This window comes from Protopterus annectens, chromosome 1.part0, assembly GCF_019279795.1.
Source record: "Protopterus annectens isolate FY-2018-M chromosome 1.part0, PAN1.0, whole genome shotgun sequence".
NCBI classification, from domain to species: Eukaryota; Metazoa; Chordata; order Ceratodontiformes; family Protopteridae; genus Protopterus; species Protopterus annectens.
This window is the reverse complement of record NC_056725.1, coordinates 1,666,479,264-1,666,498,067: the sequence shown is the minus strand read 5'-3', so window position 1 is coordinate 1,666,498,067 and position 18,804 is coordinate 1,666,479,264. Positions and strand designations below refer to the sequence as shown.

Here is an 18,804-nt window from a genome sequence, read left to right as displayed (position 1 = left end):
AGGATACATTGGGAAATCCAGCGAGATAAAAATAGCTTTCCCCAAGTTAAATTTGGCAAAGGAAACGAACAGCTGGTCGGATTGTCTATGGCCAGCCATCCTAGGAGTATAAAAACGAAGCTGCCTATGAACATCCAATGAGTGCAGCTTGTATTCACCCTTATTTTGATATTTAGGGAAGAAAACCGGTAAATTTATGGATTGGTTTATGTTGGTTTCTGATGCTATCTTGGGAAGAAAGGAGGGATTGATCCTGAGGTACACTCTATCAGGGTGAAAAATCAGGTATGGAGGCTTTACAGAAAGAGCATGAAGTTCCGACACTCTTTTCGCTGAAGTAATGGCTACAAGGAATGCTGTTTTCCATGACAAGAATTTGAGATCCACTGAAGCAGCGGGTTCAAAGGGTGGAGCAGTCAAGGCTTGAAGAACTAAAGTAAGATCCCATGGGGGTACGGCTTCTTTTACAGGAGGTCTAAGTAAAAAGGTACCCTTGAGAAAGGTTTTACACAATTTGGCTGACATCAAGGGTCCTGTATCATGTCCCACATGATAATGAGAAATGGCTCCCAATTGCACTTTGACAGTTGAACAACTAGTGCCTTCTCGAAAGAGTTCAGTTAGGAAATCTAAAATGGATGGAAGAGGAGCCGTAAAGGGATCTAGATCGCGGCGCTCTGCCCAGATGGAAAAACGTTTCCATTTGCTGTGATACACTTTCCTGGTGGAGGGCTTATGTGCTGCCACGAGGATGGCTTTGACTGGTGAAGAGATACCGGGAGTCGTAACTAGGAGTGGAACTGGAGCAACCAAGCTGTCAGTTTCAGATTGTCCAGGTTTGGAGTTGGCAAGTCCAATGGATGGGAGATGAGATCCGGAATGGGATCTAGAATCCAAGGGTACAAGGTGAGACCACAGGTAAGGGAACCAAATTTGTTGAGGCCAGAATGGGGCAATGAGAATCATCTTGCTCCCCAACCGCGAGGCTTTCTGTAAGAGTTGTATCATCATTGGAGGAGGAGGATAGGCATAGAGTAGACCGGGTGGCTAAGCATGCACCAGAGCGTCTCTTGGAGATTCCCCTGGTGGGGGGATTAGAGCGAAGAACTTGTCGCATTTGGCGTTTGATGGAGATGCAAAAAGATCGCAGCAGGGTTGCCCCCATGTTGCGAATATCTGCTTCGCTACTAGAGGATTGAGAGACCACTCGTAAGGGGTAAGAAGGGTGCGGCTGAGCTTGTCCGCTAGGATGTTGGTCCTCCCCGGAATGTGCGTTGCAATCAGAAAGCGGTTGGTGGAGATCGCTCATTCCCACACTCTCATGGCTTCGCGGCAAAGAGGATAAGATCTGGTTCCCCCCTGTTTGTTGATATACCAGACCACTGACATGTCCGAGTGAATTGCAATCGTTCCTGCGGGGAGGAAGCTCTGAAGTGCTTGCAACGCCAACAGCACCGCTCTCATCTCCAGAACGTTGATATGCAGGGAGGTCTCTGTATTGTTCCACGTGCCTTGGACTGTCCTGCCTGAGTAATGCCCCCCCCCCACCCGAGGCGGGAAGCGTCCGTGGTCACAGTGGCGATGGGGGGAGAGGTGCAGAAAGGACGGCCCGTATGGAAGTTCGATGCTTGGAGCCACCATAGTAGCACCCTTCTGCAAGCCTTGCTGATAGCAATGGGATGGTGGAGAGGAAGGGATTGGAAGGACCATTGCACTAACAGTCCTTTGCAGGACTCATGTTCAAACGGGCGCATGGAAGGAGTGTAATCGCTGCTGCCATGCAGCCTAGTGCCCTCAGGATCAATTCCGCTGGTGAAGCCTCTGAATGAAGGATAGCCCGCACATGAAGTTGCAGATTTCTGATTCTCTCGGCAGTTAGGAAGGCTCGCAAATCTCTGGTGTTTATTCTGGCACCTATGAATTCTATGATCTGTGTTGGAGCCAGTAGAGATTTGCCGACATTGACAGTAATGCCTAGTTGTGGGGCTAGATGGAGAAAGAAGTCTCTGGCCGAGCAAAGTAGATGCCTTGGTGCGGTCAGGAGCCAGTCGTCCAGGTACGGGAAGACCTGAATTCCCTGGAGTATCAGGTGGGCCGCAATCACTGGTGAACACCCTGGGGGCTGTGGTGAGGCCAAAGGGAAGGACCCTGAACTGGTAAGTGACTGGCTCCCAGCCGGAAGCGAAGGAACCTCCTGGATCGTTTGTCCATTAAGATGTGGTAATACGCATCCTTGAGGTCTATAGAGCACATCCAATCGTTCTCCCTCAAAAGGGGGAGGATAGATTGAAGAGTGACCATTCGGAATTTTTCCTTGGTTACTGACAGGTTCAAGCAGGAAAGGTCTAGGATGCGTCTCAGATCCCCTGTCTTTTTTGGCACCAAAAAGAACCTGGAGTAGAACCCTAATCCGAGCTGGTCTTGGGGGACGGGCTGGATGGCTCTTTCTTAGCAGCTGCTGTATTTCTGCGGCTGTGGCCTCCCTGCGATCGGGTGGTACATCGGGGAGGTTCTTGGATTGGGGGACATGGAGAATTGGTATTTTGTACCCTCTGGATATGATGCAAAGCACCCAGCGGTCTGTTGTGATGGACTCCCATGCCGCTAGATGTTTTGAAAAATGCCCCCGACTGCCTCCAGAGTGGAGCAGCCGGGCAACCCCTCAGGGCTGCTGCGCGGGCCGCTCAGGGAAAGGTTCTCTGGACCCAAAATTTCTCGGAGCCCCTCTGCCCCTGGGGCGACGTCCTCCCTGTGTCCACCTCTGCCACGGTAGGACTGGTTGTCCGGAGCTGGTTGGGAATGTTGTGATTTCCGGAACCACATCTTCTGACCCTTTTGGTTTCTTGAAAAGGACAGCTGGGGAGCAGAGAAGCGGACTCCGACGGCAGACCACGCCTTCCCGTCCTTCTCACTCTGGACAAGCGTCTCGCAAACTGTTTTGCCAAAAAGGGCAGAACCATCAAAGGGGGCGTTCGCGAAGGACGCTTTAAAGGGCTCCGTAAAGTCGCAATGACGGAGCCAGGCCTGACGTCTCATGACTAGGCCTGCTCCGCTGGCCCTAGCGGCTCCCTCTGTGGCGTGGGACAACAGCCGCATAGAGGTGTTTGAAATAGATCTCAGAGTGGCCATTTGGGTGGAGTACAATTGTTTATCCTCCTCCATGGACTCAGGGGGGGATGCAGCGTATTCTTTGATAAGATCCCGCTGCATCCTGATGACATGTGCCATATAGTTCAGAGACCTTACTGAGAAGGTCGCTGAACTAAAGACTCGCTTCCCTAAGCGAGCCATCAAACGGGACTCTCTGCTCGGTGGATGGACTGAGGGACTCTCCTGAGCCATTTCCCTCTTTGTGGCTACCGCCGTCAACATGGCATCTACAGGGGGGCCCTTACTCCAATGTGACCGGTCTGAGGGGGGGGCTAAGAATCCTATCCGTCGCGGTATTGGCTCCACGGTGTCCGGATCCTTCCATGCCCTGGTGGTAATAAGGTCCACCAGGGGATCGGCTGGAGGGGACACCCAGGAGGTAGACGGGCCTGCCTCGAATGCCTCCAGAAACACGGACTTGTCAGAGGAAGACTTGGGGGCAGACCACCCACCTCTGATTCTCAACATCTCCATGATGTCTCCAAAGGAGACATCCTCAGGGGGTGATCTTGGGGAGCCTTCCCCTTCCTCCAAGTCCGTGTCCTCTGTTAAGGACTCAGGGGAGTCCACGTGCCTCCTTTTGCACTTATGCTTGCGGGGAGCTTCCTCGGGGGGACTGTCAGAGGAGGCCTCGCCAGCAACATCTTGTTCCAATGGAACTATCTGTGACATCGAACAGGCTGTCCCTTTGGCCGGGTGATGGAAGCCTGGCCCAGCAGAGAGGGAGTGTAGCAAGGAGTCGATGCAAGGACTGGCGGTCCGGATGCTCTCAACAGAGCCCTCTCCACAACATCGAATGCCGAGGGAGAGCCACTCTCCAATGGATCCGAAAGTCGGCTCCCACTCGGATCCGATGAAGGGATCGGAGCCGGCGCCGAGACAGTCGGATCCGAGGGACCAGTGTGCTCCGACCTGGATGGAGACGAAGGCACACAATCCCCCAGACCCGAAGCTCGGACCACGGCTCCGAGAGGTCGGATCCGACAGACTCGAGGGTAGGGTCGGATCCTAAGTACCAAGTACTGTCGGCGCCGACCCACCCCCGGCTCCAAGGCTGCTCGGCTCCAAGCGCTCTGAACCAGGGTAGCGGGTTGGAGAAGGAGCAATTGGGTGGAAAAAAGGTGTTGAGCTCCCCCCCTGAGGGGGGGGGGGAGGCAAGAGCACTCCCATCTGCAGCTGGGCCTGGATGAACCTTCGCATCATCCGGTCCAAGTCTTCATCTGATAAGCTGAAAGTGGATCTCGAAGAGGCCACAGAGGCAGGCCTGGAATGCCGCCTCGATGACCTCGACGGAGATCGGGTCTCCTCCTCGGGCCCCGGGGAGAAGGGGATCGGAGCCGAGGAGGAGGAGACCTAGAAGCAATGGAGGGAGAAGCCCGCTTAGCTGGCGGGGCCGAAACGGAGGTCTCGGCCCGCCGCTTGTGGTGCTTCTCCCTCAGTTTCTCCCTCCTGGCCTCCCTGTCCTCCGACACTTTAGCGGGAGTTTGAGTCCCATTCGGAGGCAGGGGGGCAGGAGTGGCAACCACCACAGGCTGTGATGGAGCCACGGGAGTAGCAGAGGTAGCGGAGGCCGAAGCTGAATCCGGGGGTAGAAGTCCTGCCAGGACCAGCTTCGACCTCTGTTCTTTCAGTGCCCTGCGGTTGAACGCTGCACAGATAGTACAGCCCGAGGTGAGGTGTTCAACCCCAAGGCACCGAACGCACCGAGTGTGGCCATCAGCCGGGGAGAGCTTATGGCCACACTCGGTACATTTAGAAAATATGGCTTTTGGGGCCTCAGCCATTCCTTTTAACTAAAAAAGAAAAGAAAAAACTACACACACAAAGGCCCCAAAAGACACTCAACAAACACTCACACTAGCGACCAGCGAAGGGAGGGTATTAATTAAAAAAATAGGGAACCTAACTCAGACACACTTTACAAGTATTAATTTAAACTAAAACAGAAATTCCTGACGAAAAATGCTAGAAAAAAGTTAACTTTTTCCCACTTATCTGCAGAGATCAAGAAAAGGATCCAGCCATCAAGCGCGGCAAACTAGATCTGAGGTCATGGAGGGTTAGCAGGGGATTATGGGTGAAGGGAGGAGCTAGGAGCTCGGATCCATTAGCTTGAAACAAGTTGCCGGCTCGGATCCGATATCGAATCCGTAACCCCACAGGTTGCTGACAAATGAACAATCCTACTTCAGATCTATAGTTACTGGTGGTCAGTTCTTCAGCTGCAGAAATCCTCTAGTAGACAATGAAGAGAAACTTAGTACACAGTGAAGAGAAGCTGTGTGTTTTACGAAACCTGAAAAATGGCAGAACAGCTTTTTTTTTTAAATGTTATTATTTTTTTTTTTAATTAAATGTAGTACAGGTCTTGAAGAAACTTGCCAAACTTTTCTAAGCAAATTGGACACTGCAAATTATGGTCCTACCGCAGGCACATTAGTGATCTCTTTTACAGAACTTAGGGATCGCAGAAGATCCCTACACAGATACAAGACTTTCTGGAATGTACCACAACACAAAGTAAAACAAGTTAGAATACAGGTCTTTATACTTCATAAATGTCCATTCTCTAGAAAGCACTTGGAAAGAGTCAGTTACCAATGACTAAATGAAGGGAGATCATCTCCACTCTGGGGTCATCTGAAGCTCTGGAAGTTGGACTGGAAGTGTGGTAGCCTGCTTGTAGAGGATTCCCATTGGGCTGTACAACAGTAATCATTGTTACAAATGCGTTCCTCTCCCTAGAACCCCTCTGTAGGGAAATTATCCACCATTAGTTCCAATAAGGTATTCTGTCTCTCTTGCTATAAACCAGTGACAAGTGTTTTCAAGTCCAAAAACCCTAAAATTATACTCTCTAAGATATGTTTTTTCTACATATAACAGTAACTGCTGGAATAGGCACTATATCATTTACAGTGACACTACCTGATGCCTTTGAGCACTGAAAGCTTGTATCCTTTGCAACAGTTAACAAGTTCTTGCTGTTTGAGTATAAATAACGTAAGTAATCTGCATGTAAACACTTTACTGCTATCACTGTGTAGTGTTTCTCAGGTGTCCATTTCCAAGATCAGTCTAATATAAAGCTTAAGCACAGTTATTCACTGCTGTACTTGCCTGTTCACTGTTAATACCCATTTGATCTACAATACTGTGTATAAAACATTTATTAATCTTAACACTCGCTTACCACAGACTTTTCTTGTCTCTAGGCCACAGATTACAGTGGAATACTGTGACCCAGTCTATTTACTTATTCACAAGTAAACTAAACCAAGCAAAGCCAAATTAAAGTTAACACACTGCCGTCTCTGTTGGTAACAGATCAGGAGCATAGGCTAGATGGGGTAGAAAGGACCAAGTGACCAGAGCTCTAACTTCGGGGTGGACAGCCCACAACAGGACTCCTCTGGTATAAAAAAATGCTGTGCACCCCAAGTAAAACAACACAGTTGACAGCCTTGTGTGATGTAACACCTGCAAGCAAAATTACTTGAGTGAAGATGCAAGGCTGGTACTCTTGGCAATGCACTTATACAACAACCTACAGATATTAAGTCCCATTACAAAAAGAAATGCAAGCCAACCTTGGGGCAAACAACTAGCCATTCACTTTTGCTTGGGCACAAATCATCAGGTAGGATGGGGAATGTGACACAATAATGCCAGGAAAGCAACATGCCCAGCCTGTTAAAGAGCCAAAAAATAAAATGCATGGAGCCACTATAAAGCATTCCTTACCTTCGTAATGGTTCCTACTGCTTTTGTTCGTCCTTCTCTGAACACCAGCCTCTGGTCAACATGAAGATATTCTGGAGTTTTGATAAATCGGAAATGGACAGTTGCTTTATCTCCCGTTCGTAAACAGTCCTTGTTCATACTGATTATTGTAGCAGTCTGTCGAATACTACCACAATGCACTGTAACAAGACGATTTATGATTTCAGAGGTTACTTCTACCTTTCTTATGCCCCCCTCAGTATTTCAAGATTTCATCACATATCTTCTGCAATACTTACTGTAACATGCACTGGCAAGTACTATAAAAGTGAGCAGCATTATCAAGAGATCAGTTGCTGCATCACAATATGGTTAATTAGTACCTTACCTCAAGAGTGGTGTTCGTATTTTACACCTCGCCAAGTGTATGCAAGCCTGCTCAATTGTAGCACACGGACTGCCAATCAGTTTCAGTCTATCAACAAAAAAATCTTCAACTGTCCTGACAACGGGTACCATACAGAAGCTACAATAATCCTATTTTGAAGGGCCAGAGAGTACACAAGAGATTACCTAGTTATTTCCAACAGCACTATTGTGCGGCCAGGCTATCTTACCACACACAAAAAGGAAGCATGCAGAGCACATCTAATCTAACTTGGCACCTCAATATTAAACTTAATTTCTGTAATTTGTGAGCATCTCACATATGGAACATAACACCAGGAGTTGGAGCAGATTAAGCAGCAACCAATGTCATTTGCAACAGTTTGTTACCTTCAACAGTGTTGCGAAAAGGTGGCAGAAGATTCAAGATGGAGAACTTGTCATGGCAGCGCATAAAACTCATTATGTAAGGAGTGCAAAAAAAGAAAATATGATGCAATACCCTGACACTTCTGGACTGAAAGACTACATTTTGGATTCAGAAAGCAAGACAAATTCCAGTCACTAGAAAACCAGCTTTAACTACTCAAATCTTTATATAAGCAACAGGGCATGCTCATCTGGAATATAGTGTAGAGGAAGGTAACATTTCCATATGCACTGCTGTAAATACCTGAAAAGTACAAGAAATTCTACTCTCGAGTGGACAAAAACAGGGTGATAGCGAGCTCTCAGAAGTCAAGACTGCTGATGACACAAGGGTCCTTAGGACCCTTAAAACTGAAAATGGTATGGTATGATAGTGGCCCATACTGGGGTTGAGGACCAGTTGTGCAGAACCTGGAGGGATATGAAGAGGAATGTAACAGAGCTTTCAATGCATGTCACAACTACAGGGGAAAAAAACTAGCACTGACTAGAATCCCATCATCAAAAATGGTGTTGAGGTATAAAGAAAACATGAATAGCTTTAACTGGCTAAACACGGTCATTCTAACGTGATCGATTAGGTGGCAACATGGAAAATGCTTGACAATCACTCTTGCTTCACCAGGGACAGGTTTGTACCTTTCATTCCAATGCTTTTGCAGACCCTACTGTGTCTTTGCTTAGGCTCCATCTGATAAACCTGCCAACCTAAAGTCCAAAACAAATCAACCACTGGACCACAGCAAAGTGGTTCTACTTAATGTAAGAAGTCTAAAATTGCCAGACCCTTAACCCTCCTGCATTAGGATCATAATCATGTGCGTGTGTTGTTACAGAAACTTGGTTTAAGTGCCCAGAGAGCATTCAATACCTGGGTTTTGCACTTACCACTAGTTTAGACAAGATGGACCCTGTAGTATATCCATATTTGTTAGCATTCTCATTACCTTGAGACAGATACCTAGAGACCTGCAAAGAGAATTTAAGATATTCAAATCACATCAGTCAAAGGTATCAGTTCATACTGTGCTACAAAACTCCTTCCATGGTTCCAGAAAATCTCAACATTCCTAAACATTCTGGATGAACTCTCTTACCCTGGGTGACTAACTGGGGGACCTATACCACAAATGTAGGAAACGCTCAAAAATTAATAGATTTTTACAAACAAAACTCCCTGGACCAGATTGTTAAAGAACCTACTAGTGAACAATATATACCTGACCTGGTCTTAAACAGTGTCTGAACATACTATCTCCACGGTATCTTATTCACTAGCTAAATCAGACCAGCAATTAGTAACCTATTCCATCAGAATCTCCAAACCATCAAAGATCACAGCACTGAAGGACCTCAAACTTGCAAAGCTTTGATCAAGTCTCTAAATTAAAGTACAGTGATATTATCCACAATGTTGATAATGCAAAGAGTTGTATACAAATGTTTTACTCACAACTGACCAAGTGTGCTTAACTGGCAGTTTCAACTAGATGCAAGTAAATAGGAAAGTCTAAAAGTGAACCAGTGTGGTAACTCAAGTATTAATAAACCATGTTATAAAAGGAAGTAACTCCTAAACCTCTATGGGAGAGCAAATGACCCCCCAAAATTAAGGGGAGCAAATAGCTAGATAAGAAGCTTAAAAGCACCAAAACAAAACAAAAACACAAAAACAAAAGCATCCCATGAGCTCAGACTACTTATGGAAGCCAAGGCAATGACAAATCCTTAGTTATGTCAAAAAATGACAAGCACCACCCAACACTATTCCAAGCTTACTCAAAATGGTACCAACTACTCTGATCTAGTAGATACTACCAGCATACCGGCTAATAAATTCAATATCAACTTCACCTCAGACATCTACTCCAAACCCACTTATCCCTGATGGAATCACACCACCAACACAAGAGAGTATATCAATGGGGCCTAACAGCATACCTGGAAGTCTAAGCAAGAACAGGTGGATACTGTTCTCACCCTTAGCCTAACAACTGGCTTTACATCTCAGGAGCAGTGCACAGCTGTAGTGATACCAATCCACAAGGGTATCCCTACCATAAACCCCCACAAAATAGACTCATCAGCTAACAAGTCTTATAACCAAAACCATTGAATGTATCCTAACAAAACTAACTATGATCTCTCTACCCCCAGCAGTTTGGATCTGTCAAGAGCAGATCCTGTCTAATGAATCTGGTGATGATCTTTGAGGGGGACAATTAGGCTGCTGGCTATGGACAAGCTGTTTACGGTTTGCTGAGCGCATTCTTTGTATTTATTTTTTTTTTATTATTTTTAATTATGCTCATATATATGCTTAAAGCTCTTTCCATTTAGCTTACATATATGCTAAACATTCTTTGCTCTTCGTTAGCTATACAATGCCCTTTGAACTAAAATGATGGCATCCACGTGGCATAAACAAAGCATTCCCTTCAATATAAACAAAAGGCTGCTGCAAGACAATTTTACACTGCTTACAGCTCTAACACGTGAAATTCTCTGCTTTTAAACTGCTTTGTTTGCCACACACTAATTCTGGCTATTCTGACAAATTGCCCTTTCACCAAGCTTCTTTTCTGATGTATTGCGTGGTTCCTCAAAATGTAAATATGTATTCTAATATGTCATCTTCCTATAAAGGTAGAACAGTATTCATTCAAACTTTCACCTATACATCTAAAAAATTAATTTCATTTTGTGAAAAAAAAAATAAAATCTTAACGTAGAATTTATACAATCCCCAATTTCAACTCCCTGTACTTATCCAAAAAAATAAAAAAAATATAATCATCCAGATAATGGAAAAACATTCCAATTAGATGAAAATATGAATAAAGTACAAATTGTCTCTCAATAAGCAATTGTTACATTTAGCACAGTATGGGGCACATGCCACACCCACAACTACCCCAGATACATTTTCTAAGTACTGTATCCATAAAGTCACAGAATACTAATCAATATCTTATTAAACTCATCTAGCACCAGTAGCTTCTATGCAACATTGCTTGTTTTTACATTCATTTTTTTTAAATCTGTTAACTCATTACACTTTCAAAAAACATGTTCCCAGTTACCTCTTTCCTCCTCAACACACTTCCAACATTTATCATCTGCCGGAGGAAGCCACATTCTTTGAAGTCTGCTTGGTGTACAAGTATCGTTGCAAACACTTAACCTAAACCTTCTAGACTATGTTGCAAACTTGGGAACCATATATACTACTACCACAGTTACATTGAAAATTGCTTTTCCAGTACCTCTTTCCTAGTTTTTCTTGGTTCCTCTGACTTTTATGGTTATCATGCAATATTTTATATACCCTAATTATCTCCTTTTAAACAGCAGGTTCTGTTCTAAATTTAGCTAAACTCTACCAGAGCAGATCTTTCACTCAGGACTCCCTGATCCTCTTCTTTGTCTATGCTCCATTATCAAACCCTAAGAAGGAAGGCAGTCTCTAACCTGCAGTCCAAACTTCCTCTTTGCCTAATACCACTATTACATTTCCTTCTCTCTATATTTACTCCCAATACCTTGGTTCTTTTGAGTGTTCCCCCCCAGTAAATGCCAGCTCTGTCCCTACTTGCAGTCATCCCTACTGAAAATCTCCTCTCTCCATTCATGTATCAACTAGAGTCTTGGAATACTTTCTGCAAATTTATAAACATTGTACATGGTGATTTTTCTTAAGGAACTGAACCCAAAATCCCACTTTGTCCTTATTTCTTTAACTCCTCCACTGCACATTACTTAAATTCCTCTCTTTTTAACAGGCAGGTGGTGCATGATCTGAAATATGGTTACTGGCTATGTGTCGAGGCTTTCAATTACATGCACATGTTCTTGTGAAATAAAATTCTAGCCCAGTTGCTATACTTTGGGAAATACGTAAATTCTGTCCATGTCAGTAATACTGAATTCATGTCTAATACTAAATATTTTCATAAATCTTTTCAGAAACTTACCCTTGTAATATTTTCTTATAGGTTCCCCGGATATATATTCACTATTGCAAATTACAGTTCCAGTCCCCACCTACAAGTATTTTTCCCCCCACTGAAGGCAGACTTTCTCCCATAAGTTTCTTAAACTCCATAAAAGCAGCTTCTGGTGGAATTTAAATGTACACCAGCATAATCTTCCTCCTTTGCCAACAAACCCTCAACTGCCACAGTCTACCATTGTCTTTTCCCCCTCTATCACTACTGGAGTCCATCTAGCAATCATTACTACCCCCCCCTTTGTCCTGGACATTCTGACATCCTAAAATCTTCTGTCAAATTCACATACTCATTTCTTTCCAAATGCTGTCCTGCAGCATTGTTATCTGCACTCTGCATTTGCTATCAAAATGTAATGCTCTTCCTTTTGTTTATACCTGTAAAGCCCACTGTCATTCCAACATACTATGTACACAGCAGCCATTATAATAAAATGCTGCTGTTCCCACTAACAGGACAGTTTGTATATTTCCTACTTTTGTCTTACATAGGCACACTAATGGTTGGCAGGCTGATCTTTTATATACAGTGGTTTCTGCTCATCTCCATTTGAACATGTTACATTTCAAGACTTTTTGAACTTGATGTTCCCTTTTATTACAAAAATCCTGCTGTAGAATATCTACCAGCTGCTTATTTGTACTTTCATAAAATTAAAACAGCGTTTCTTCAAATTTCTCTTGTACAGCAGAAAATCTCAATTTCTCCCTACACAATATCCTCAACTTTTACTACCTTCAGGCAGTCTTTTCCTCATTTCAGTCTCTGATTTTTCTGAACAGCTAAAGCTTCTTCGATTTTTCCAGAAGTTTGAGTTGATATATTCCCTCAACGTTTCATTTATTTTCATCATTTCTGAGCTCATTTGATTAATTTTTTCCCCTCTAGAGTACTGGAAGCCATCTCTTGCACCAAAGATGGTGCTTGAATTGCTTTTTACTAAACAGCTGCAGAATCCTTACCAGACATTGTTTTCTCGTCACCTTTACTGGTTGATTTTCTTTCAGGTTCTCAACATTTTACTCAAAATAAGAATACTGATGTCTTCCTTTCCTCAGTTTCGGTTTTTGTACTGGGAGAGTTGAAATTCAGCTGCTGATTGTTGTGGAGGCATCTAGAAAGTCTTAGTTGGTGCTTTTGTCATTTTTTTGCCTCTTCCAAACAGGGAAACACAGATTAAGGAGTGCAAATTTGCTTTTGGTACAAAAAGTACCCACCAGTAGGATTTCACTAAATCAAGGGGACCATGTCAGTGGCAAAGCTTTTAAAAGAAAAAGTGTCTGCTACTTGACAAAATAAATGCTCGGATAATTAAGTATCACTATAAATTACATCTTTGGGCGTTAATAGTGCCAAGCTTTAGAATTTTTCATGCTATCAGAGTCATTGCCCATTACACTTCATGTATGCTAAATTTTTGTTTGCTAAATATTTAATAACATATCAAAGCAAGATAGCATGCTGGGGTTAGGGGATCGCCAAGAACAAGTAGCCCCAGTAACTGCAGGGTTTGCTGGAGCCTACATCTGGCCATGGGCCTGGGATTAGTGGATAAGAACTTAGAATGTACAACATACTTCAGACTTTAATTACTTCTTGGTGAAGCTGTTGTAGGCGATACTAAATCTGTTTGCTCTAACTTTTTTTTTTTTAAAAGAAACAAAACAAACTTTCCAGTTGCCATAACATAATGGTTAATGTCTTCACCTCCCATTTACAAGGTACAAGGTTCAATCCTGATCTCTTGTTAATACTCACTTGGAATTTGCATGTTCTGCCAGTGTCTGTAGGGTTCCTCCCACCTCAAAAAAACATGCTGAATGTTTCCATCGCAAACTCACCAATGAATGGAGCTGTGGGTAGCAGCACAGACTCTACATGGTGCCATACAGAGAGAAGAGCTGTACAGACCAACCACTTTGGGCTTCTACTGTGGTGTGCAGTATCATGATAGAACATGGATCACAGACGGTGTGCCATGGCAGGGCTAGCCACTTGACGTGTAACAGCTTTAGTTGATTCATTCATGTTGACTAATGTCACCAAATATGGGTATGTGTAGTTACCATTGACTAATGTCACCAAATATGGGTATGTGTAGTTACCAGTGATAAGTGGGTGGAAGACCCACCCTACTCTGACCTACACCAGGGACCCATGTCAATGGTGAGAGGGATGTATGTGCCCCTACTGGTCAGTGTGCGCCCACCATAAAGCCCAGCAGCCTTGGGTCTAGCCAGTCAATAACCTACTGGCTGGCCAGCTTAGTTTACCTAGAATAGCTCTGTTGAGCAAAAGCTGGAAACCAATCAAACTGCCAAGCATAAACTAAGAATTGCTACACTCAATGTAGGTTCCACTGACAGGAAGCAACTTGGAAGTGGATGACATGATGACGCTGAGGAGGCTGGACATCCTATGTATCCAAGAGACCAGATGGAAGGGCAGTCCAGTGAAGCCACTTGGTTTGGGACCCAGAGTCCGCTACTCAGCAGGTCAGGCTAGAAATAGTGTGGGAATTTTGGTGAGAGAGGCTTCAGAAGGCGAGAGATATCAGAATTAGTGACAGACTCATGGCAACCAGACTCCAGAACAATGATAGGGTAGTATTTAAAATCTCAGCCTATGCTCCACAGCCGGGCTGTGATAGTGAGGAAGAGTGCACATTCATACGTTTGTTGCACATAAAGTAGTACAACACAAATTGGTGTCGATAATGGGTGACCTGAATGCACATATTTGGACAGAAAGTACAGTTGTGTACACTTACCATAAATGCAGATGTTTGAGTCTATTCACTGTTGCAGTCCTAACCAATGGGTTATCCGGCTCCCAGTAGCCCTCGATCGGCCAGAATACTAAAGGTAAATAATAATGTCGGCTGTAGACGGTTATAAAGGACATCAGGGAGTCCAATACAAAAGGAGGCAGCCGATGTCACTTCCTCAGTCTTTCTTGCCATAACAGTCAGACACCCCCAGAAAACAAGGCTTAAACCAAATTTATCCTGTACCTTAGGAAAAGAGAAAAGGGGGGAAGGAGGGAGGGAAAGCAGGACTGCAACAGTGAATACACTCGAACATCTACATTTATAGTAAGTGTACACAACTGTACTATGTTCGTGTTTCACTGTTGCAGTCCTAACCAATGGGTTTATTACCAAAGCCCAGAGAAAAGGGAGGAGGAACCAACAAAATCCAGGATTGGAGATAATGCCCTGCAGAACAGCAGTGGCAAACCCTGCCCTGGCTCTTGAAAACAAAGGCAAATTATAATGCCTTGTGAAAGTGTGAACAGAAGACCATGTGGCAGCCTCCAAAATGTCTTTAGAAGGGACACTCCTTAAAAAGGCTGCAGAAGTGGAAGCTGCTCTAGTTGAGTGGGTCCTAAACCCCTAAGGAGGAACCTTGCCATGAAAGGAATAACAAAAAGTAATATAATGAGCAGAGCAATCCATTTAGAAATGGTTTTCTAAGAAATAGCTTTGCCCTGGGCTCCAGGGGGCAAAGCTGACCAATAACTGTGCTGATTTCCGAAGGTCTTTAGTCTTATCCAGGTAAAACCTGAGCTGTCTATGCACATCAAGAGAATGCAGGATTCTTTCACCTCTATTTCGAGGGTTAGGAAAGAAGGTAGGAAGGTGTATGGACTGATTAAGAGTCAGGCTAGAAACCAACTGGGCATAAAGGAGGGGTTGGTTCTCAGAGACCCTATCTGCATGGAAAGGGCTCCACAGCCATCAAAGCATGCAGCTCCGAAACCCTCCTTGCTGAAGTTATAGCCAAGAGGAAGGCAGTCTTCCATGAGAAAAACTTTAAATCTGCAGTGGCAGCTGGCTCAAAAAGAGGAAGAGTGAGTTTCTCTAGAACAAAAATAAGATCCCAGGCTGGAGTAGGCACCCTTCTGGGAGGTTTTAAGTTGCAAGCACCTCTGAGAAACATTTTCAGAGGATGAGAGAAAATGGGTTTTTAACAATGAGCAGAAATGGCTGAAGCATGGATCTTGATAGAGTAAAAAGAAAGACCCACCCTGAAGCAAATCAGCCAGGTATTCCAGGATCAGAGGAAGGGTAGGCTTTGAAGAAGATTCCCAATAGCCTGCATCCAAAGAGTGAATCTCTCCCACTTGCCAGCATAAAAGGCTTCCTAGTGCTAGGCCTCCTGGCCTCCCTCAGCAGGTCAACCACCTGCTGGGAAAGGGAAGAAAAGGATGGAGTCATACAATGAGCCAAGCTGCCAAACTGAGAGACTGAAGAGGAGGATGTAGAATGTTTCCCCCTTCCTGAACCAAAAGATCTGGCTTCAGAGGAAGATGCCAAGGAGGAAATTGGGAGAGACTGCGAAGCAGTGGATACTAATGCTGCCTGGGGCAGTCCGGAGCTATGAGAATAGTCCTTGGTCGTTCGTCCTTGACCTTCAATAATACCTTGTGAAGAAGAGGAAGAGGAGGGAAGCCATAAACTGACAGCAGCATCCAAGGGAAGGACAGAGCATCCACTTTCCAGGCTCTGCTGTGATGCATTCTGGTGCAAAAAAGAAGTAGAAGATCCAATTGAGGAGTGCCCCAACATTGAATGATGCTGTAAAAAACTGCTCTGTTCAGCTGCCACTTGAGGATCCAGGGTCTGTCTGCCAAAACACTTAGCCTTTCTAGAAGAAACTGAGCCAGGAGATGCAGGCCCAGGGATGCTGCTATGGACCAGAGAGTCATGCTCTGTCTGCACAGGAAGTAAGAATGAGTCCCTCCCTGCTTGTTGATGTACCACATGACTATGGTGTTGTCTGTCCTGACAAGCAGGGTCCCCTGGAGAAAGAAGATGCTTGAAAGCTAGTAAGGCCTGCTGGACTGCCATCAACTCCTTTAAATTTATGTGCAGGTGCATCTGCTGGGCATTCCAACTTCCCTGTATGCATCTGCCATCCAAGTGAGCTCCCCAGGCGTAGTCCAATGCATCTGTGGTAAGAACTTGAGTGGCCAGGGTGGACGAAAAGGCATGCCTTTGTTCTGTAGACAGGCTGTTGCCCACCATAGAAATTATCTTCAGACATGGTAGCAGAGGAATTATCACATCCAGGTCCTGTGTGTTGACACACAATGTTCTTGAGGTACCACTGCAATTTCCTCATATGCAGTCTTGCATATGGAATCATGAGAATGCAAGAGGCCATGAATCCCAGAGCTTGCAGGTATTTCTTTGCAGGGAGCTGGGACAGGCTTGCCAAGTCCTTGAAGTAAACTGAAAGAGTTGTCTGCTTCTCCTGGGTGAGATACATCATCTGGGTGGCTGTGTTAAGACTCGCTCCGAATGTCATCTCTTTGGATGGCACCATTTTTGATTTTTCCATGTTGAGTGTGTAACCCAGGGAAGAGAGAAGAGTCTTTACAAATTCTAGATCCTTTAACAACTGTTACTGAGAATTTGCTTGAATTAGACAGTCGTCCAAGTATGGATAAATCTGAATTTTCTTCTGCCTGCAAAAAGCAATGACTGGAGCCAGGCACTTTGTGAAATCTATGGGAGCAGTAGATAAGCCAAAGGGCAGCACAGAGAATTGATAATGTTGCTTGCCCACCCTGAAAAGTACAGTTTTGTACCTACCATAAATGTAGACGTTCGAGTGTTCACACTGCTGCAGTCATCACACTTGGGTTATCCTGCTGTCAGGCGGTCCCCGCAGTCGGCCAGAGTTCCAAAGACTTGGTCCGGCGTCGGTTGCTGTCGCTTCTTCCCTGACATCAGTGCACCAGGGGTATACAAGAGGCATCTGACGCCATTTTCTTCAGTTTTTCTTGCCCCAGATGTCAGGTGCCCCCAAGTAGGTAGGCAATACATATTGCTAATAAAACATGTAAAAGGAATAAAATGAATACTTTTTTTTTATTTTATTTTTATTTATTTATTTAACATTTGTTGACCGGGAATGTCCGACTAGGTTCCACAGATCCTGTTTTCAGCGGAGGCCCGGGGAGAAATGCTCCAAATGCATGTCTTTGGAATGTGGGAGGAAACCGGAGTACCCGGAGGAAACCCACGCGAACACAGGGAGAACATGCAAACTCCACACAGAAGGCACCCCAGCCGAGAATCGAACCGGAGAACCTCTTGCTGTGAGGCGACAACGTTAACCGCTGCACCACTGTGCCGCCCTTCAGGTCCTGCAAGACCTTCAGTTACAAGCAAATACACCACAAAGGTTGTACAGGATAGAAAAGGTATAGAAATGTTCAGCTAGGTCAGAGGGGATGGAGGGAAGGTAACCTGGACTGCAGCAGTGTGAACACTCTAACATCTACATTTATGGTAGGTAGAAAACTGTACTATGTTCATCGTGTTACACTGCTGCAGTCATCACACTTGGGTTGAATCCCAAAGCTAAGGATGGGTGGTGGAACTAAACAGGGTTTGGAGAGGCTAGTAGGCCCTGCAGAACTGCAGTGGCAAAGCCAGCTCTGGTTCTAGAATATAGAGGTAAGTGATAGTGCTTGGTGAAGGTGTGCACTGAACTCCAAGTTGCAGCCTCCAAAATATCCTTGGTTGGTACCGTCTGAGGAAGGCTGTTGATGTTGCTGTAGCCCTGGTGGAATGGGGCCTAATGTTACCAGGCACAGGTTTCCCATGGTGTGTGTAGCAGAAACGGATACAATGTCCTATCCATTTTGAAATGGTCTGTTTTGAGACAGCCTTTCCTTGTGATCCTGCAGCACAGGATACAAAGAGCTGGTCAGATTTTCTGAAAGCCTTAGTTTTATCCAAGTAGTAATGTAATTGCCTGTGAATGTCCAAAGAGAGTGTAGGAGCCTTTCCCCTTTGTTCTGGGGGTTTGGATAAAAGGTGGGCAAATGAATGGTTTGGTTTAGGGCCACACTGGATACCACCTTTGGCATAAAGGAAGGGTTAGTTCGTAAAGTGACTGTCTGGATGAAAAATTATGAAAGGCTCCTCTGCCATTAGGGCCTGTAGCTCTGAGACTCTTTGTGCTGAAGTTATTGCTAGCAGCAGGGCAGTTTTCCATGATAGAAACTGTAGATCAGCTGTAAAAGCTGGTTCAAAGGGCAGTAGTGCAAGTTTTTCCAAAACAAAATGGAGATCCCAAGTTGGTGTTGG

At 44.8% G+C, this 18,804-nt stretch overlaps 1 protein-coding gene across 1 annotated transcript in view; it reads right to left on the bottom strand.

The window, feature by feature from the left end:
- Nucleotides 1-18,804, bottom strand: part of GTPBP1 (GTP binding protein 1) — a 1,054,512-nt gene that overhangs the window by 144,311 nt on the left and 891,397 nt on the right. Inside the window, exon 10 of the mRNA XM_044074296.1 lies at nt 6,895-7,073. Within this exon, the coding sequence (XP_043930231.1) occupies nt 6,895-7,073 (179 nt within the window). The remainder of the gene's footprint in view (nt 1-6,894; nt 7,074-18,804) is intronic.